Source organism: Lytechinus variegatus, chromosome 12 (genome assembly GCF_018143015.1).
Source record: "Lytechinus variegatus isolate NC3 chromosome 12, Lvar_3.0, whole genome shotgun sequence".
NCBI lineage: Eukaryota > Metazoa > Echinodermata > Echinoidea > Temnopleuroida > Toxopneustidae > Lytechinus > Lytechinus variegatus.
This window is the reverse complement of record NC_054751.1, coordinates 23,424,678-23,447,240: the sequence shown is the minus strand read 5'-3', so window position 1 is coordinate 23,447,240 and position 22,563 is coordinate 23,424,678. Positions and strand designations below refer to the sequence as shown.

The window sequence follows — 22,563 nt, the reverse complement described above, 5'->3', positions numbered from 1 at the left end:
TTGATTTCTGTGACACAGAGGAAGTAGGTTCTACACTGCCCTTATCCCCAACTCCCACACTGCTTGTTATCAACGTAAATATTTTTATAACATTTTGATTCCATATTTTCAGCAAATATAGCATCAAGGGTCTTGAGAAATATCTCAATTCACATAAACAGAAAGGGATCAGCTGTACGTATCCGCATCATCCTTCCACTCGGTAATCTCTACTTCAATATATCCTTGTCTTTGCTCAGAGACATCCCAACTATCTTCCATCATCATGTCTCCTCTATCCCTACCAAACATCTGAGCAAGAAGAGGTCCCATCCAGCTCAGACCTCTTCAGACAAACAATAAAATGTTGAATATTGATGGAAGGGGCTTAAGCATCTTTTCAAATGAAAACTCCTCGTGTGAATGAGCTGCAGTACAGTAAAAATGTATCAATGCTAAGGATTAATCATTTTAAATGATAACTCTTGGTGTTAATGAGCTAGTGCTACTGTATATCGATTTAAAGACTAAAGGCTAGCATCATTTCAAATAAAACTCTAGTGTAAATGAGCTCTGAGACTGCGAGTCTGACTCATTCATTTAGTATGCCCATGTGAACCCTGATACATGCATAATGCACACTAAGCGAGGAAGGACGAAGAACATAGTCAATATTTGCCCAATGCCATTTCTATCAAGGTCCAGCAAGATATGTATGTGTGTATGAAGAGATATAGCAGGTCTAAATATACCATCATTGAGCTCATCGGACATCAGTACACAAAATTCATGTAGGCCGACATAAACAAAATATTGCAGTGTTCAAATGAATTGCTGCATCTCACATCAGAGTTGATGTGTGAATTAACAATCCACAAAGGCTTGCAATGGATTGCAATATGAAATAACACTCCTGGGCCCCATCTTACAAAGAGTTACAATTGATCCAATCAATCTCAAGCATATGGAAATCCATTAATGTCATACATATATATATATTTTTAAGGAAATTTGATCAACGTCCTTTGAAAACAAAGAGAAGCATACTGAATTTTCAAGAAACAGTGAATGTAAGAATATACTTCTGTATATATAAATGTATATAAATGTAAATATATTTCTAGAAAGTATTTTGAACAAACATGTATTTCAGATGTTGACGTTGCTGGGATTTCATAGTTGCGATTGGTCAGATTAATCGCAACTCTTTGTAAGACAGGCCACGGGTGGGTGTTTCATAAAGCTGTTGATTAAATTACATATGATATTATGTATGACTGGAACATGTTCCTAGTAGCCAAGTCATCAACATATGTCATTAAGAGCAAAAAAAGAGTCACCAATTGTGTGTAATATCATTCGTAACTTACAGACATCTTTATGTAACACCCAACTGATTGGTTCCTAGTCAGTGTTATCAACATTAGGTGGTTTCAAACCGCCTCGATCATAAGAATCCCTGTTAAATTACGAGAACTTCTTTAGGCTAAAAAATATCCATTAATTATTCCTGCATTCACACTGCCCCAAAACATATCCTTCAGGATAAATTCCTGAAATTAGAAGCATGCGCAGTATGGTCCGATAAGCAGGCAGGGCGCAAGATTCAAAACCACTAGCTTAGCAGCCACCCACGGCGCCCGCGCCCAACTACACGCTGGGCTAAAAGTTCCCGTAAATTGCTTTCACATTGCCAAAATACCTGTGACCTTGGAAAAATCCCCGCGAAAGTTCTTGTAATTTTGCCAAGTAGGGGCCTACCTACTATTTAGTGGGTATTTTCTTTTGGGGATATTGAGTGTAATTTGCTTTCATATTGCCAATATTACCTGGTATTTTCTGTTCGGTAAATTTCCTGATCAGAAAATATCTAGAACTGACAAACTTCGAGGCGGTCTGAAACCACCTAAAATGTGCAAGCAACAATGCTCCTGATTGGTCATTACCACATAGCAATTGATTGCGAATCTTTGTGTTAATGGGGCCTCCAGATTCCAATCTACATTTTCCCCGATGATTAATCTCAGTTTAGCCATCTTTTCCTAAATTGCTCGGTACATTCACGCACATGCATGCAGACAACCCAATATGTTGGATTAATGCGGGCGACTTCCAAGGACTCATGTTATGCTGTTGACTGCGAAAATGTAATATCTGCAAATGACAAGGTAAAGCCTATATTGGCTTACAGGTTGGATTATGTAAGTTTATGTGTCACAAACGGCACTTAGAAACATTTGTATCAAGCGACGGCATTAGAAAAAATTGTATCAAGCGAAGTATAGGCCTAACTTAACTGCTGATATTATAATCATTATTATTATTCTTATTATGCCTAAGTAGATTATATCGCTGTGTCTGTTGGGTCTATACTCTTGAGTAATTAATAGACAGTCTATTACACTATAATTCTTTAGATTTCATTCTATAATCACAAAAGATATTATAAACAGACTCTCTGAAGAAGAAAAAAACTGAATATGTGTGAATTTATTAAATTATTTATTGCAAAAGTAACCCCTATTTTACAGAAAAAAATAAAGCCTACTTGAGCGCAATCAAGGTTCATGTATAGGAAATAGGAGTAACAAGTCTAGATTAAGAGAAATAATGAATTCATGGGTGATGCACTTTTTTGTCTCTTATTTCTTCATCTTTCAAAGTACTTTGCCATGACAGTGTGGGTAGAGCAGTGAAACATATTCATATCGCTTTCTATTCCTGTAAGGCTTTCTCTTAATTCTAGCACTGATCAAAATGGTGATTTGGGACACATCATTTCCGATTCCAGCTTTTTCTGGTAATCCTAGCCAGTTCATGTTGGTTAGCCGACCATGGAGTATTGAGGAGGCCTTGTGCAGCGAATGAATGCAAAGTTACGACTATTTGTGGGAAAATGTGCCATTTTGCAGGCAATCACAAGCTCGTAACGAAGATGTTGCTAATAAAGAATGATCAACCAACAGTCTTCAAATGTGATGAAAATGTGTTATTTTGACAGACCCAGAGGACATAGGCCGGCTGGTAATATTGAGCAATGCGTCATAAGTACACAGGTGAAATTAAAAGTGAAATGGGTCTTTATAACACCAAGAGGATTTATTCAATCAATTCCTCCATATCTATACAGGGTGTTAGGTTTGCACATTAGTACCATTGAATTACCAATAAAGCTGATTATTGACTGCTCCAAATCATTTTGTCAAAGGATTGTAATGTAAAAGGGTGTGCAGGACTCATTGTGATTGAAGTACATGTCATGTATTCAGAATAATCATTGATAAAGGTCCACTGAACATCAAAGATAGCACTCATGTTGGAGATAGTCTCCGTTTCTCAGGCAAACTAGCTAGCAAGACAGTTTGATGTCATCTAGCTGATTGGGTTTGGCAAGCGAAGGCTAGACCTGGAGCCACCAAGCTCATTCTTCAGAAGTTCAGGTAGACTCATCCCTTATCCCTGGGGAATTCCTCTCACCATAGCAACTAAACATAAATAACAGGGATAGCTGGAACAAACATTGAGCAGGAGGGAGAGAGACAGAAAGAAAGAGTGAGAAATGGAGAGAAAAGAATGAAAGTGAGCTGAGAGACAAAACGAATGAAAGAGAATGAAAGAGAATGAAAGAGAATGAAATCAGGGAGGGAGAGAGTGTCATATCAAGAACATGATACAGAGAGATGGAAGAGTCAAACACACTGGCCTGAATTCACAAAGGTGGTTTTGAAAACCATCAGTTGAACCCATGGTTAAAGCAAATTTCCTCTAAAATTATACTTAATTTACCGCGTATATTGAAAAATGTCCATTGGTGATGCACACTTTTGCCACAGTGCCCCAAATTTACGGCTGTTGCCATGGTGAGCACACGATTTTCTTCATGAGTCCACTGTTTTGAACAGTGGACTCGTTAATTTCAAAACAATGGACTCATGAATAAGATGGTGTGGATAACCAAGGCAACAGGCATCAATTATGGGGCACTGTGGCAAAAGCGCAAATCAGTATTGGACCATTTTACATGCTAAATTAAGCATAATTTATACAGGAAATCTGCATACACCATGGGTTCAACCGGTAGTTTTCAAAACTACCTATTGTTGTGAGTTTGGGCCATTAGGTCTACATGATTTGAAGAGCAAGATAGAGAGAGAGAGAGTTAAATGAAGAACATGAAACGAAGAAAGAGATGGCATAGATCCAATGGATCAAGTGGAATACCTCATCGCTGATTGAAAAAATACCAATGATGCAGTCATGTTACTATAGACTGTTTTTACTGTCCCTATTTGCTTTACCCCCATCCTACTACACTCAGACTCCCTTTGATTCAGACTCTCCCCCTCCTCCCCTACCCCCCCCCCCTCGATCAGTCATTTCAACTGCTTACAACTCTGCCTCCAAGATAAATCAAAAATATTATGTTTCTTTCCAACATCACCTCTCTTCCAACACCATCTCCTCTCTGACATTAGTTTTTTTCTCTCTCTCTCTCTGTCCCATCACTTTCCATCCTACTCTCAGAGATTAAATCACATCAAACATGAATGAATATGTATGTAATTAAGGGGGGTATATCAACCTAAAACTGATGTAAATTGAATGAATGGAGTAAGATTAAACAAAGAAACCACTTAAATTTTCATTCAACGATTTTAAAAAGCTTAAATTAAATATGCAATAATATTTGATTAGTGTTTTGCTTCATTCTAATATTCAAAATAAAATCAAATGGAAGTTCTTTTTATAATTCTCCATGATGGGCTAAATATACCTACACTGTATTCTAGGCATATGGCCCTGTATAATGTACACAGTGGAGCGAGAGTGGCCTACATTTTTTTGCCCTATATAATCTGTCATGCCAGGATAGTTCAAATCAAGTAAATCTTATACCGAGATGAAGGAGGGCAGGCTAGGCAAGTCCAGATACACACGTTATAATGTGCCGAAAGACATAGAGCAATGCTTTCTAGGAGTATGAAAGTGGTATACTCCCTTGAATAAATCAGCGATCTTTAAAGCTCAGAATATTCTGCTTGCATCTCCACCAATAGGCGTCATTCACACCCCAAGCAAAAAACTGAAACTCATTCCTAAGTTACTAGAACCTACCTATTAAAATCACCCTAATACTACGAAAAGGACCCCCCCCCAAAAAAAAAAGAATCCCTTGGTCTGTTGAATTCATTTATATTTAGACCTTGACATTGTAAACATTTCCTCGTTTTGTACTAATTACTGTTCAATGAACACCAAAATAATTCTTGGTTTTAGATTTTTTCTTTTTGATCCCCTCAATTCTGTAACATAACATGTCCAAAGAATAAACTTCAAAAATACCCCTTGCAACATCAATATAATGTTATCCGAGGGGATTTTCAGTTTAGCCCTATTTTTTAGAATAATGTTAATGGGTCTTTAATACATGTGACCAGCCCTACATCTTCAGTAAATCCTGTCGAGTTAGCTTCATCTTGGCTGCAGTAGGAATGTAACTAGTCAACGTCTGCATGAAATTTGTTCTTTCTATTCTGGTATTCTCTAAAGATTGCTAGGCTGGGTGGGTTGGATGGATAGGGAGCTCTCTCTGTATGAGGCACAGCTGACTAAATCATGTTTGTCGTTTCATGTTCTATGTGAGGGTAAAGCCAATTGAAATGAAGTCTCGTCAAGTGACTGCCAAATCTCCATCCTGCTGCTCTACAAGGACGTGCTATTATCTCGGCCTACCCTTCTATCTCTTGGCTTTCGTCTTTATGCACATTTTTCAACTTGAATCACGATAAAACATAATGTTTGTATCATTATTCCCACTTTGTGTTTTTGTCAGCAGTGAATTTCACCCTATTCCACTATGTTTGTGCATTGAAACAGGTTAACTTTGGCTCAAACATTTCAATTTTTTGTAAAAGCATGCCATTTTCAGCTGGTTTTATGGGATAAACTTGACTGAGAATTGATAGTAATGCTAATTCTACAAGAAACATGTTTTTGAAATTTGATTTTATTTTCAGCATTTAAAAAAAAGCATTCTCTTTAATAATATCAGGCTGCATGTTATTCAAATTGAACTTTATTATATGACCTTCAAATAAAGTATAAAGGTAATTGAATGGGAATGACATAGCATTGAATACCGGTACCTTTATAAAATAAACTTCAACTTGGCAAGCCTGAATTTCAACCAATAAATATTTTGATGGGAGTTCTGCTGTAAATTTATTCAATATGTTTAAAAAAAAATGCTATAACAATATGTAAAAATATACAATTTTATAAATTTGATTGAATCACACAGCATAGGCCTACATTCCAGTCTCCCTGTGCTCCTATAACTATGTATATCTACCTGCATGTGGTTAACCAAACTACTACGGATCATTTACATACAGAGGTAAATATATATTCTTCACAGGATAGGAGGGCCGACAGAGCATATGTTCTATTGATGAGGAAGTAGAGTGGCTTTTAGTTTGAGTGGCATGGAGTGACGAAGCTCCGTTGTACCATCTCCCTTTTCCTTCAAGGCGTCCATCAATTTCAAGCTCCCAGCTTAAGATGGTGGTCTCCTATATTTGTATTGATGATATATTTTTTCCAGTTCGTATACATGTTTTACCCATAACTAAAAAGGAAATTTTCCAAGTATGATTTGTATTTGAATCAAAATAATGCTATGTATGTTAATCATTATGATCGAAAAAATTTACACATTGTTATGGTAAAAAATAATTATACTTGTAGGCCTACATTTTTGTTATTGAAATGTGGAGGGAAAAAAATAAATCAATACTCCAGGAAATATACTCATTTAATAATATAAAGGGAAACATCAAAGTAGGATTGGGAGAAGAGTATAGCATGACAAAGAGACAGAAAATGTATGTATTTATGAAGCATTGTTGGAAATGACAGAGCAAAGCTAAAGTGACAAAGTGCTCGTTGAATGTAAAGAGATTGAAGGAGCAAATTGGTAATGAAATTTTAAAGTGACATACAGAGCGCAGTTGAAATTCAGGCAGATAGCAGGAAAATTGACTAGCCAAAGAACTGGGAAATATACTTATGATTTGGATAAAGAAATACTAAATGAAAGGAGAATATCAACACAGAAAGTGAAAAGGAAAAAAAATCACATGAAAATGGACATTTTGTTTGAGAATGAGAGAAGCAAGAGGGGTCTAAAATGAGTCAATGACACTGGAAAATGAAGGGAAGAAACCTATGGAAAGGGTAGCCTAAATGTAACTACGAAAAAGGCAGGCTCTTAGACAAGACTAATTCTTATGGAATTTACATTCTTGAAAAGTGCATTGTATAAATAGTGAACTTCATCCATCCACCCACCCATCCAGGTCCCTCACAAAACATTGATGCATCACTGTGACATTGTCTGGTGTGTCTAGATAAATAATGGTCCGTTCACACCAATACCGTGTTTACACATTGACTCAGCTCGGGTGTTGAACACGAGAGCCGTGTCGAACACGGCTTTATCGATCCTACAAAATCGAAGGTTTCAACCCGCGACCCGAGTCAGACTCGGCAATTTTTTCGTGTGTAAACAGAAAGCCGTGTCGAACTCTCTTGACCTAGGTCACTGCGCGCGCTTTCACTTTTGGCATTGTTGTTGTCGCCCGTCGCAAGAGTCCCAAGCTTTCCCGCGTTTAATTTGCGACGTCATAATTCTTCTTCCGTTCGATATCCGCGAGCCATGTTGAACTCGCCTTTTATATACACGTATGAACGCGATCTCTGATCCCTTCTTTGCAGTGTTCAACCCGGCTCGCGGATTCAACCCTGAGCCGAGTCAATGTGTAAACACGGTACAAGGCAACCTACATGTCGAAGAAAATTCGAAAATATTTTAGAAATCATGATACTGCCCCAAAACTGTACCACCACAATATTACATACACTAGCCATCTGTAAGATACACACCCTTTATAATGCATTCTTATGTAGTGAAGAAAAAAGTATGGTTACAGGGGGATGGGATGTTATTTACTCTCATTAAATAGCTATGCTACTTTTATATCAAATTTCAGCACATTTGGCTCTCAAATCAGTCATAATTGTCTAGGACGTATGAATAGATGATTGTCTTCACCATCGGTGAATCGGGAAATAGCACAGTAAACATAAGATACATACAATGTAATTAAGATTTTGACACTTTTGGCTTCCCATAATTTTAGCAGAGTTAGACCATGGTCTTAGTTAAACCTGACTTCAGAATACGGGTCATTGATTTCAAATTGATGTCTTCTGGTATTGATATATAATTGGAAACCTCTGTAGAAGAGGACATTTTCTTGAGGGTTTGATTGATGCAAAATTTGCAAATTGCGAAACAGTGGCGAATCTAACAACATGCAAAAAATAATTATACTTGGTCTTTGATGACCTGTATAAATAAAATAAATATATAAAAAACATGCAAAACATTCTGTAAGCATACATAACAGCTTATAAAGAATAATAAAGGGTTACAAAAAAAAGACTGAAGAGAGCTTGATTGCAACTGGTAAAGTGTGTGGATCATTTTCTATAGAATGTGTTTGCATGCTAATTTGGTTCAGGTTTGTATGAATGTAGAAAATTATTATCTGGTAGTTTGAGGCCTGAATAAGTTTCACAGAATTTACAGGTAGTTTTTTATCACAGGGGTGTGAAGTTATCTACTGAGGTAGGTCTCCATGGGTAGAGAAACCAGTAGGGGGTTAGAATGATACCCACTTGGTTGCTGAGAATAATACTATCATGAACAAGAATAACATATCTCCGATATCAACAGTTATGAATATATCAAGACTGTTATACAAGTTATAGCCTGCAAAAGCACATAGAATCAGACACTTTTGGTTTGTTTAATTTGGAATAATTATCAACTTCTAAAGACATCAGTATTGTTAAGGGAGTAATTTTCCTGGTATCGCATCACAATTTGCTCCACATATTTGAAAGACTGCTATGCATAAAGTCTTTTGTATAGCTTTTTTTTTACACAGGACTGTACATTATTTAGTTGAGAGCTTTTCTCTGACCAAAAATGCTATACAAATTTGTAAAGCAAAATTATTCCCTGTTGTTCTGGTGCATTAAAGGGAATCCACAGGACCCCAGATGATAATTTGTTTCCAAATTCACTTTTTTTTTTCAATTTTATAATACCCATTTTGGGAGGGAGGGGGTGGAGCTCAAGCCGATTTTTGGAACTTATATCTGTCATGATTTTAAATTACTGGTATGTGTTCGAAGTGAAATATACATAAACGCATAATCAGTTGTGAAGTATAGTAGGCAGGGCTCGACACTAGCGGCGGTCCGACGGTCCCAGACCGGTAAAAATCGCTGTTGGGCCAGTAGATTTTCAGAAATTGGAAGATTTACTGGTCCGACATGACCAGTAAAAAATATCATTGTCGGGCCAGTAATTTTTCCAAAAATAGCAAGATTTAAGGGTCCGACATGACCAGTAATAAAAATCATTGTTGGGCCAATAACTTCCAGAAATGGTCAAATTCACAGCAAACCATTTCCCCCCGTTAAATTCTGCAATTCACACACAGAATGAATCGCACGTGTTACTAGAGTACTATACAGCATGCATACAGTGTACATGTAGTCAGCCACACAATCCACATGGTGAATTCTCCACTGGCCGCACGAACGAAGCCTGGCTAAACTCTGGCAGAAATCTCTCACAGAACTGTCAAAATTCACGGTTCATACTCATGAAAGGCTCTTATAATGTCCATATTTCCTAAAAATTGGAGTAACTCTGTCATCTGTAAGCAGTAAAAGGGTAAATTTTCACTTCTGTTTGGTTCAAACAGATCGGGTCTCGGCTGGTATCGTCTGAATACATATTAGCCCCACATATGCATTTATGTGTGTTGATACACTTGGTTTCTGACTTTCTTTCGTAGCTATTTTAATTGAGCCAAAAAAGAAACATAAATTATTTATGATAATAGTTTTAGCTTTCTTCCTCTGTTTTCTTCCTGTTTTCTTTTCAATCTTTCTTTTAATTTTTTTTCTCTATTTCTTTCCTTCCTTCTTTCCTTCCTTCTGTCCTTCCTTCTTTCCTTCCTTCTGTCCTTCCTTCTTTCCTTCCTTCCTTCCTTCTTTCCTTCCTTCTTTCCTTCCTTCCTTCTTTCCTTCCTTCTTTCCTTCCTTCCTTCCTTCCTTCCTTCCTTTCCTTCCTTCCTTCCTTCCTTCCTTCCTTCCTTCCTTCCTCCTTTCCTCCCTTCTTTCCTTCCTTCTTTCATTCCTTCTTTCCTTCCATCCTTTCTTTCTTTCTTACTTTCCTTCCTTCCTCCTTTCTTCCCTTCTTTCCTTCCTTCTTTCATTCCTTCTTTCCTTCCATCCTTTCTTTCTTTCTTACTTTCCTTCCTTCTTTCCTTCCTTCTTTCCTCCCTTCTTTCCTCCCTTCCTTCCTCCTTCCTTCCATCCTTTCTTACTTTCCTTCCTTCCTTCTTTCCGTCCTTCCTTCTTTCCTTCCTTCTTTCCTCCCTTCCTTCCTCTCTCCTTCCTTCCTCCCTCCTTCCTTCCTTCCATCCTTTCTTTCTTACTTTCCTTCCTTCCTTCTTTCCTTCCTTCCATCCTTTCTTCCTTCTTTTCTTCCTTCCTTCCATCCTTTCTTTCTGACTTTCCTTCCTTCTTTCCTTCCTTCTTTCCTTCCTTCTTTCTTTCCTTCCTTCCTTCTTTCCTTCCTTCCTTCCTTCCTCCTTTCCTTCCTTCTTTCCTTCCATCCTTTCTTACTTTCCTTCCTTCCTTCTTTCCTTCCCTCTTTCCTCCCTTCTTTCCTCCCTTCCTTCCTCCCTCCTTCCTTCCTTCCATCCTTTCTTTCTTACTTTCCTTCCTTCCTTCCATCCTTTCTTTCTTTCTTACTTTCCTTCCTTCTTTCCTTCCTTCTTTCCTTACTTCTTTCCTTCCTTCCTTCTTTCCTTCCATCCTTTCTTTCTGACTTTCCTTCCTTCTTTCTTTCTTTCTTTCTTTCTTACTCTCTTCGTTTCTGTCTTGCTTTCTTTTTGTCCTTCATTCCTTCGTTTTACGGGGGGGGGGGGGGTCACGAAAGGCTAGAAAAATAAACTTGCGCCTTTTTTTAATGTTTTCTTTACTTTTTGGGACCAGTAGATTTTAGGTTCGGACCAGTAAAAATTTGAAAAACTGGGTATCTACTGGTCCGACATGAATAGGTTGGACCAGTAGAAAAAATGGGTTAGTGTGGAGCCCTGTAGTAGGACTTCTGAGAGTGAGACTAACCAATAAATAAATAGGTTCTTTGATGTAACAAGATAATGCAGGGTTAGCGGGATCAACAATATCCCATATCAGGGCAACTTTCCTTCATATCATTTCTCCTCTTCTATCCCATCAATATCTCCCTTTTCCTTATGATTAAATTCAGGAGCTGACATTTAGGAATGCTATTTTAATAGCACAATAAATCAAGAGCTACTTGTATGAATTATGATGATCAAATAATAGGCTTGGTGGATTCATTAATATGTCATTAAGATGGGTTGGGTATTTCATGTTGTAGGAGGCCTAGTGCAGGTACATGTACACTCTGTTAAAGCCATCCTGTGGAATTGGTGCATTCAGTGCACTTGGTAGTAAATATGCATCACAAGTTGGCCTCTGTCTTTCTCTTTTTTTTTTATATATACATAAATAGAATTAAAGCAAACCAATAGGTAATTTCTTTCACAACAGCGGACAACAAATCATGTATTCCAGTCAGTAAAATTCACTACAGAGTATACACACCAAAAACTTAAAAGAAAATACTGCTTACATAGCAGTAAGCAGTATTTCAGAATGCCAATTACAATTTTCAGTTTATTCTATCACTCCCGAATAGGAATGCCAACACTGCCTGGGGAAATTCTGAAAAAAGCACAATACCATAGTTAACATCATAACATTTATGACCAGGATGTATTGCATCAACAATTGATTCTTCAAAAAGCAGTCTCTCAAGCCCCTTTTTTTTCCTTCATGACTTTCATGACTGCATGAAAAATTTCAATGACTCTATTCAATCATCAGTCTCATTTTAAAACTTCTATAGGACTTGACATTCGTCGATAATGTGAGGATATCTGAACATAATCATTTTTTGTGTGTGATTTGATGAACAGAGTGCAATGTGAGGGTTCATAAACAAGAGAGAGAGGGAGGAAATGAGCATTAAATGACATTTTATTATTGGGGAAATTTTGATGATTTACTGACTTTGGGTCACCAATACTTGACTCCCACCCAAAATCTAAAATACTCATTACCCTGTCCTTCCCCCTCCTGCCACATGATCCCCAAGCCCATAAGATTTACAGGAGTTAAATACTCCAGGGGAAGGTTTCAAGAAGCATTTTCGTCAGTGACTTTCACTGAAATTTCACTGACAAAATTGCTCTGAGCCAATCAGATACAATGATTTCCAGTAGCTTATGGTATCTGGAGGTAGAAATCAGTGATAAAAATCTTCAAGAAATGCTCCACTGATCCCCTTCTGGTTCAAACTGTAAGCTAGCAATGGATTCTTGAGATCCTGTTTATGCATGGTTCAGATGGCCTTGGGCCGGCTTCTTGTCTACTGTTAAAGGTCATTCCAGGACATGCCATCTGGAAGGGGTCATTTGAGGACAAGGGATCAGTTGGTGATTGAGGTCTTAATCAGAATTCCCAGTATCTGTGCTAGAGATCATTGACACTATCCTGAATGAGATTTGGATACACATGGAGGCGCAGTCATATCAATAGTTTGGTTGAAATTGCCAGTATTTTTTTCATAAACTTAAGATAGAATCCTTTATTACTTGCAAAATGATTTGACATCGTAAAAATATTTGATAAAAATATCAATACGGCAGATTTCATTGTGTGAGATATGCAGAGAAATACTTTATGCTTGAATATAAAAAGGGATTGCCCTTTACTTCTACATTTATACCTAATCTGCAATAGCGTAAAGTAGACAACTGTTTGCATTGCTGCATCTACGCCTAGTTGCAACCTGTTTTCTTTTACCACATGAAAGACGACATCAATATCAAGTATGAAACATCATGGCTTCTCTGTAAAGACAAGTGTTTGTCATCAGTCCTTCATGCTCCATTAAATGCCACTGCTTCTTTCCTCTCTCTCTCATATGACCGCAACAATACCTGGTAGACAACTGCTTGGAGACCACTCACTCCTTCTACCACATGTAAGACCACATCGACACCAGGTTGACATGCTGCTGTTCCGTGGCCTTGGCATTCATTATCTGTGTGATTCATCCCTCTATCTAACTCCCTCTAGTGATCATATCCATGACAGGTTTCCCTCACCTTTATCACCCCTCTGAACAGGTGTGGCTAAGATCATCTTCATGATATAGTCTGCCAGTGTAAACTACTTTCAACATGGATGTGATCTTCATCTTCTTTGGGTGGCTTGTTTCTTCTCATGGAGTGTATGTAATCTTGATCGATGAAGCAAGCATGCAATGTTCACATGAAGCAGGAAGTGTTTATGCTTGGTGATTTTGAATGCAAATGTTCGGTGATGTAGGGTAGGGGATCTTTTGGTACAGGTGAAGGTAGAAGTGGGTGTTGGGAGTGGTAGATGCAATGTTCATAAAAAGAAATGGGTAACGATGACTGTAATAGTGATGGTGGTAGTGGTGGTGGTAATGGTGATGGAAATGGCAGTGGAGGTGATTGTGGTGATGATGGTGGTTATTATGGTAGTGGTAGTAGTGGTGGTAAGAATGGTTATGTAGTGGTGGTGGTGGTGGTAAGAATGGTTATGCAGTGGTGGTGGTGGTAAGAATGGTTATGTAGTGGTGGTGGTGGTGGTAAGAATGGTTATGTAGTGGTGGTGGTGGTGGTAAGAATGGTTATGCAGTGGTGGTGGTGGTAAGAATGGTTATGTAGTGGTGGTGGTGGTGGTAAGAATGGTTATGTAGTGGTGGTGGTAAGAATGGTTATGCAGTGGTGGTGGTGGTGGTGGTAAGAATGGTTATGTAGTGGTGGTGGTGGTGGTAAGAATGGTTATGTAGTGGTGGTGGTGGTGGTAAGAATGGTTATGTAGTGGTGGTGGTGGTGGTAAGAATGGTTATGTAGTGGTGGTGGTGGTGGTAAGAATGGTTATGGTAGCGGCAGTGGTAGTAATGGTTATGGTAGGGGTGGTGGTGATGGTGATATATGGGGTGGGGATTGGTGGTGGTGTCAACGGTGGAGGCAGAACTGATGTTGCTGTTTGCAACGTGGATGTTGGCAAAGAAAGAACAGTCTAAATAGATCAAAGAGGCTACAATGAAAGTGGTTAAGATGAGTTGGTAGTACTTGTAGAAGAACCGGTCTTATTGAAAACAAGTGTGTCTCCTGGAACAAACGGGTAGGTTCACTTCAATGTGAGAATCATTTTAATGGAATTGTGACAGTAACAAATAGGACCTATTGAATGACCAAAAAATGTTGATACTAATGACTACCATAGATGTTTAAGCAAAAATTCAAGTCAACCATTACGACCTATCCAAATTCCTTGGACCAATTCCAGGGCTACCAATTTAAGCAATGACCCATTGGAAATTAGATACCAATGGTCTGATTCCGGGCAGACTACAAATGACCGACTGACAGCAGGGGGTTCGTGTTACCTCACCATGGCTTCTAATGTGGTTCATCATGTCACGCTGCAGTGCAATTATCACTCTGTGACAGAAGGCTTATGACTCGGATTACCAATCTGTGATATTACCCAATGAGATTTGCATGGAACCATAACGAGTGCAGTAGGATGTTATACACTTTGAGGTAATTAACTTCGTGTAAGATCAATTAAAACAGTTTGAGAAAATGCAAAGAAAGAGGGTAACTCAGTCAATCTAGATTATGTCTACAAAGTAGGAACATCTAAAAGTATGAACACATCAAGCAAACAAAAGCCTGAAGTTCATCATGACAAGACATGCATGTCATCATATATATCGTTCTCTATCTAATGGTAGTGATGTTTACCCGACATCCCTTCAAGGTGAATACCATTTTGAGTAAATGCACCTGCTGGCTTTTCATATAGACTTCACACATACAATACACTACGCCAACAATTGTCAAACGTTTTTGAAACGTGTAATCAGCCGTTACACCCTTTATACTTCCTCACCCTGTATTATCCTATTAGTACTACCATGTATGTTTGAAAAGAAATAAATACATAAAGCATGCATGACCTCCAGAATTTACCCGCAGAGGGTGACTAGTTATCTTGTTTTCAAAGGATCCGTTTTTTTAAGGATTGCATAGGATCGGCCACTTTGACATTCACAGTCCAGTAAGCAATATAGGAGAACCAATTTCTTTCTCCACTGATTTGTCTACAACCATTGTGCCTGGCTTAGATTCAAACGATGGAATTTAACACGTAAATACATGTATTTTCAATCAGGACAGAAGATGGACGTCACTTTGGTGGTGAGGAGAATTGGACCAATGGTATCGGGCAATGAAGGGCAGATTTGGGTTAATTAGTGTCACTGAAGCCATAAACACGTTTGACAAATTGCAAAGCATCAATTGAATGATGACAAAGGCCTATAGAGAGGATATATTTCAAAAAGTGGTCATGCTTGGATGTATTTCCTCTAAATTGAACCTCCTCATGACAAAGTGTCAAGGAGGGAATATCTGACTGCTGTGCATGTGGGCCTATTCCTTTAAAAAACATCTTTATTAACATGGGGATGTATAGGATTACAGGTCTGCATATAAAGACTCCTTGTATTTTTGGAGAAATGTAGATTAGATGAACAATGCAACAGACTGGTGGTAAGTGAAGAAACCTACTTGAAAGGAAGATATGCATTTCCAAGTCCATTATACACAAGCACCAACGAGTAATAGTCTATCAGATAAAGGTGTGAGCCGAGTTAAGTTCTGATATCAAGTCAATTCGAAAGATTTCTGATAACCTATGATGACACAACACATAGCAGTCTGCAGTAGCACGATCATGTATTCCCTGAACGTATCCCTGGCACGAGTTCCTTCTCTGTAGTGTTGCCATTCAACCATGGCATGTCAATGACTACTTGAAATTCAGTTGACCTCAGCCACAAGACTCTGATAATATCACATAAATTTACATCTAACTTTATTACCCAACTGACTAACGAACAAGATCCATAAACAGATATTGCACGTGGGAGATTCTGTAAAGTGCTCACATCATCCCTAATGTCAAAAGTAAAACAAATGAAATTCTGGTGAACTTGGCCCTTGAGAGAGTCAATAGAATAGAAATATCACCCACTATTGTGTAAAGGTGATTTTGAAATATATTTGCTACAACATAGGCCGAGATATAAATGGTGGACGTCATCAAACCAGGCACCACTTTGCAAAATCAACGTTAACATGGATCAATGTGGCTGAATGTGTTATCTTTGTGTAAGCGTTCACATCATGACAAAAGCTTTTAGATATAAAAAGGTTTTAATTACATTGGGGCTTTTAAATCAATAATCACTTATTCTTTAATGGATATTTGCATGGGCATGAGGTCTACTTACAATGCAGCCTGCTTTAGTATGTCAGTAACGACAGGTCGGCACTCCTTGAAGCATTAACTATAAAGCAACATCAAGTGCAGGCCATATATTATATATACGTTGCTTGGTGTAAACATGTATCTGTACCACTCTGTGATTTTTTAAATATCTCTGAAAAGACTTGAATATTTGGGGAGGGGAGTCTTGTGTTTTGTTTTTTTTACTTATTTTTAATAGCTAAATTTTTAGTAAAGAGTTCGGAGGTGCAAAGAGAGGAAATAATACAGATGTCTTGTTGAAATTCATTCATTGAAAAGATCGATTCCCCAAGAATTATGAAATTGTGGTACAGTAAAGTAGGGATGTGCTAGCTGGCCTAAGGTTCCAAGATGACTTGTTTGTAAGCTGATTGCAATTTTTCCCCCGCTTCACTCTAGCTTCTGCCATTCTGGTTCACTCATACACTTTTTGATCACTCTAAGTCGATTGTGGGACCACGTTTCGGTCTCGTTCCTCTTTTATTCCTCCTAAAACCTGGTAAATTCACTGTAAAGAATATATAAATCAAAGCGGACTTACTGAGATGTGATTGTATATGAGGTGAGTCCATCCGTGGAGATCTACTAGACGATAGAGGGAGGCAAGCTTGCAGCGAAGGGCCTTCTCTCCCTTTGAGTAGTTGACTGAGTCGGACCCTCGAATATCTGCTACTGGTATAACACAACTTGTACCTACAATGGAAAGTAAAACAATGTAGTGATTAACAGAACATTTTAAATTTTAATTTACTACCACTTGACAAGAATTTGTCAAAAGTTGCAACATGACCTTCATTTAATTGTTTTATCAGAAGGTGATAATGCCTATGCTTGTACGATAAAGCTTAACCTCTTTATTATGGCCTGCCCAAGTTATCTTGATCAAAAGGTCTTCCATCTAGGGCCTTTTGGAAGGCCAACCAAATTTAGATGTACTTAGCATCTTGGCCAAATTCATGTTTATGACAGTGAAGAGCTTTTGCTTGGCCTAAATCTTGCACATTTGAAATACTTGTGTAAAGTGTTTTTCTTTCTGGCAAGACATGATCTTCTGGCTAGCTAAAATCTTAAAGGAAACCAAAACCCAAGAAGAGAAGCAATCTTATTGGAAAGAGTAAAATGAGAGGAACAATTTAAAAAAGTTTCTTTAAATTCGGTTTTGAAATAATTAAGTTATGGGAGTTTGAAAACTCTTGTTGTACTTTCTATGGGCATCCTCAAATTGGCAAACGTGCTTCAAAATGGTTGATTTTGTGGACAACTCTCCATTTGTTTTGTACACAAATTGTCAGATTTTCCTCATTATCCTTCAAATTGCATCTTGCCTCCTTCTGAGCACAACATATGTCATGGGAAAATATAATCCACACCATATATGTCAAGGTCAGGAGGAGATAATGTAAAATATGTAAAATAAAGGGGAAAATCTGAAAAAATGTGTACAAAACAAATGGAGAGTTGTCTGAAAAATCAGCCATTTTTAAGCACGTTTGCCAATTTGAGGATTCACATAGTAAATACAACAAGACTTTTTCATCGTCCATAACTTGCTCATTTCATAACCGATTTTGATGAAACTTTTTTTTGAATCGTTCCTCTCATTTTACTCTTTCCAATAAGATTGCTTCTCTTCTTGGGTTTTGGTTTCCTTTAAGCTAGATGGATGGAGGGGGGGGGGTGGGACCTTCACTGGTTACAGTAAGTAAACCAAACCAATATCAGAGTGTTGACTTGACACTTAATGGGTTCTTAGCAAGTTGTGGTTAGATAATAAGTTTGCTATTGGTCTAGAATTGGTCTTGTAATTGTAACATAAGGGCCGTCTGCACCATCCCGAGTTTTCAAATTAGCGCGCTATTTCTGATCCGGCAAATTATCCCGATCTGAAGAATCTCGAGATTATTTGCAATGGAGATGCAAATTTTCGCGCCAGTTCGCTGGATTAATCTCGAGATTGCAATCCCAAGTCAACTTGGGATTATTTGCAAAAAGGGCGCTATTTTACGAATTATCGCGCTAATTCGTAGGTGCAGACGCATTCGGGATTATTCATTCATGGCGTCAGACCATAATGCATCGATGCCTCGCTCAAGCAGGAATCGCTCTTCTTGCGATGGTGGAGATGGGGTTTCTTGAATCTCAAGATTAATCGCGAGGAGGGCCAAGCGGGTTAAATTCTCAAGATTGAGCAAACTCCGGATGGTGCAGCACCACCTCTAGGTACTTTGGTCAGAGCTGAAATATTTGCTCAAACAGTATTGGAATGAAAACTTCTCAACTTAATAACAGCTGTCATTGTCATTTTGCTAGAATTTCTGACAATCATAAATTCAAATCCTACATCATTGCAAGTATTACCTGGTAATATCTAACAAACAATTCCACCATCACACTATATTTTTAGATCTTGAAAGAAAAATAATCAAGAGAAAATTTACAAGAGATACAACCATTCATGAGAACATTACACAATGAAATCAATAATTATAGCAAATGAGAACATATTAAGCTAATACATATATAAATTGAACATTATAAAATCAATAACCAAATTTAAGACATATGGATCACAACACCTGAGATTTACCACAGGTTCACAATGCAGATCTGATGTAATTTTGATACACAGATGTAAAACTAAACACAATCAATGTAAAATCATCTGTACCAATAATTTTTCAAGGAAATTGAAATTAAAGAAAATGGGTAGATTATTTTGGCCAAACACTCAATGATAATAGGCAATTACAAATCAATTTTGTTAATTGTAAAAGTAAATACGGCGACTATAGAAATCGGGCAGAGCATGACACATGAAGACATTTCATCATGTCGGTGCAGGAACGCCCTTAGCACCACACTTCCACACACCTCATTGGAGCAGAAACGCCATTATGCAATGCCCTTATGCACACAACTAAGGGCATTTCTGTGCTCATGCAATGCACGAAAATATGGTGCTAAGGGCGTTCCTGCAACGAAACAGCAATTTGATATTTCTTTAAGTTGAAAAATGATGTAATTGATCTTGTATAGATATGAACCTAAAATTAGAGATATATTCAAAGAAAGCATGCGAGCTTTTTAAACCTAAGGATTCCTTTTGACAAATATATATTTACAAATTTGTCATCACTACTTAATTCAAATCATCCTCTTATGGAAAAATGAAACTTAACCAATCTATTCAACTGTCTATCTATACCATCATTTTGATGGCTACAGTACATGTTGTTACCATGGCAATGATCATTGATTACTACTTCAAATTGAGACAAGGCAAACTGAATTGAATTGAAAAGGGTTTATTAAAAAGCATTCACAGCAGCCAAAGGCTGGTTTCTTTCATAAAAACATCAAATTGAGGGTATATTTAGAAGCATATTTTAAACTGATAGAACTGTATGTATTTTTTACATCCACTATCACTGTAGTATTAAGTGATCAGAAAATGTTTAGATCAAATTTCTACACTAACATCTCAAATCATATTCTTTTCATTCTTCTAGTAGCTAAATCTGCTTATGTTTTGAGTAATTCTAAAGATTAAATTTCAAAATAAGATATCATCTTCAGATAAAAAGACAGACTATATCATAATACTACAGAAAAAATTGAGTATCCAAATGAATAAAATTGATAAAGCTGCGTTGATGAAAAAACATAAATATACATATCCTTCTTTGGTATACCACTTTTCAAGCATGGAATGCAGAGTAAATTTCATGATAAATGGCTTCTGATTTGCAATCAATCAATTTGTTAAGATGCTCAAGGGGGTCATTTGTAAAGAAAATTAAAATTTTGAACAAGACAGGGCACTACATGCCTCTACATTCAAAATTTCAATTTTCACAACGAATAAATGACCGAAAAAAAATCAAATGCCACTACACTTTTGTAAAATTGAAATGTTAGATGACACTTAGGTTTAATTGGCATTATGTCCCTTTACCAAAGCCTTAGATGGGATTTAAAAATCTGCATAATTAAATTTAGAGAATGGGAAAATATTTCTAAGGGCTAAGCCTGATTATGCATGATTACTGAACAGCGGTGTGGATAGGAGAGTTAGGGGGGGTCAATGTCAGATTGCTTGTTGCGAAGCCCTTAAATGACCAGTATATGAGATTATGATAGAGGGGGGAGGGAGAAAGAGGGGGAGAGGAGAGAAGCAAGGGAAGAGGAATGAATGGAAGGAAAGAGTGAGAAAGAAACAGAGATGGGTAGAGAGAGGGGGGGGGGGGTAATGGAGAAAAGGAAGAGAAGTGAGAAGTGGGAAGAAACAGAGGGAAGGAACTACTTGGATATATGGCTATCTTTAAAAATTACATTCTAACATCTTAATGCAGGCTTAATCCGAAAGGTGTATTGACTTAGTCTCTATATCGGATTAGAACCAAATATAAGATAAGAAGCATGACATCATCTCCTGTTTAGAGGCAGAAAGGTATTACTCATACTTAAGTGTACAAATATTATGCCATTCTCGCTCTTAACAGGCATGCTCAAGGACATGCTGCTATGTAGGTGGGAAGATAAAGTAAATGTATGAAGGTGGCCGATTGATAAACTGCATGAATTAGACTGTTAGTTCATGTATATTAGTTTATATGATATAAAACATTCTACAGCATGTACAGATATTATGTGCACTGATGATTTTGATCATTAAAGGTCAAGTCCACCTCAGAAAAATGTTGATTTGAATCAATAGAGAAAAATCAGACAAGCACAATGCTGAAAATTTCATCAAAATCGGATGTAAAACAAAAAAGTTATGACACTTCAAAGTTTCGCTTATTTTTTAACAAAGTAGTTATATGAACGAGCCAGTTACATCCAAAATGAGAGAGTCAATGATGTCACACACTATTTCTTTTGTTTTTTATTGTTCGAATTATACAATATTTCAATTTTTGCGAATTTGATGATTAGGACCTCCTTGCCTGAAGCACAAAATGTTAAAATAATGGAATTCCACGTGTTCAGGGAGGAATGAAACTTCATTTCACATGACAATGACGAGAAAATCAAAATATATCATATTTCAAACAATAAAAAACAAAAATAGTGAGTGACATCATCGACTCTCTCATTTTGGATGCAGCTGGCTCGTTCATAGAACTGTTTTGTGAAATGAAGCGAAACTTTAAAATGTCATAACTTTCTTATTTTACATCTGATTTTGATGAAATTTTCAGTGTTATGCTTGTTGAATTTTCCTCTTTTTATTCAAATCAATTTTTTGTTGGGGTGGACTTGGCCTTTAATATGTTAAGGTAAAGGAAAATCAGGACCATAAAACTTTGGTGAAACTCTACAAAATGCTGCAATTGTTAAACTTTTTATTCCTGAAACATAATATTGATTCTATGTTCTTGCACTCAGTTTCTAAAATTCAATAAAAATTTTCAACTAAGCAAAATTGATATTGAGCAATTTTTAGTTCCACACCATTGCTAGATTTTGTATGGAATGTCATGTCAAGGCCAACTTATACCCCTTTCATAAACCCAATTATGTGGCTAATAGCAGCATAATTTGGTCGTAAAATTGGAGGAGGACAAGAGTAATCCGCATTATTTTTATGCTGCTATTCTCCGCATAATAGCAGCATCGGGACAAGATTTTGAGTTTATGAACGCATTTCCAAATAATGCGGATAATTGCCATGGTGCGGTCACAAGGTCACCCTTTTCCAACACAACCGCATCGGAGGGGGCGTGTCCAGTGGTCATGACGATTATCCGCCTTTTTCAGGACGAGCGCTCGTAAAAATAATGCGGCTTATTTTCGGAGTTTGTGAACGAACTTTTTATTGAATTATCCGCATTACTCTTAGGCGGCTAATGGGAGGATAGGTTTATGAAAAGGGTATTGGACAGATTATCTAAAGCCTGGTTACAGCATATATATAAGAATGGGCACCTGTGAAGTGCAATTCTAAGAATGCAAAAAAAGTTTTTTGCATTCTTAGAATTGCAA

General features: G+C 37.4%; 1 protein-coding gene across 4 annotated transcripts in view; it reads right to left on the bottom strand.

Annotated features, from left to right (window-relative positions):
• The window catches only part of LOC121424812 (gamma-adducin-like), a 106,167-nt gene that overhangs the window by 20,448 nt on the left and 63,156 nt on the right, over positions 1-22,563 (bottom strand). For all 4 annotated transcript variants that reach the window (XM_041620606.1, XM_041620605.1, XM_041620608.1 and 1 more), the window contains one exon: positions 17,117-17,268. In XM_041620606.1, coding sequence (XP_041476540.1) covers positions 17,117-17,268 — 152 coding nt within the window. The remainder of the gene's footprint in view (positions 1-17,116; positions 17,269-22,563) is intronic.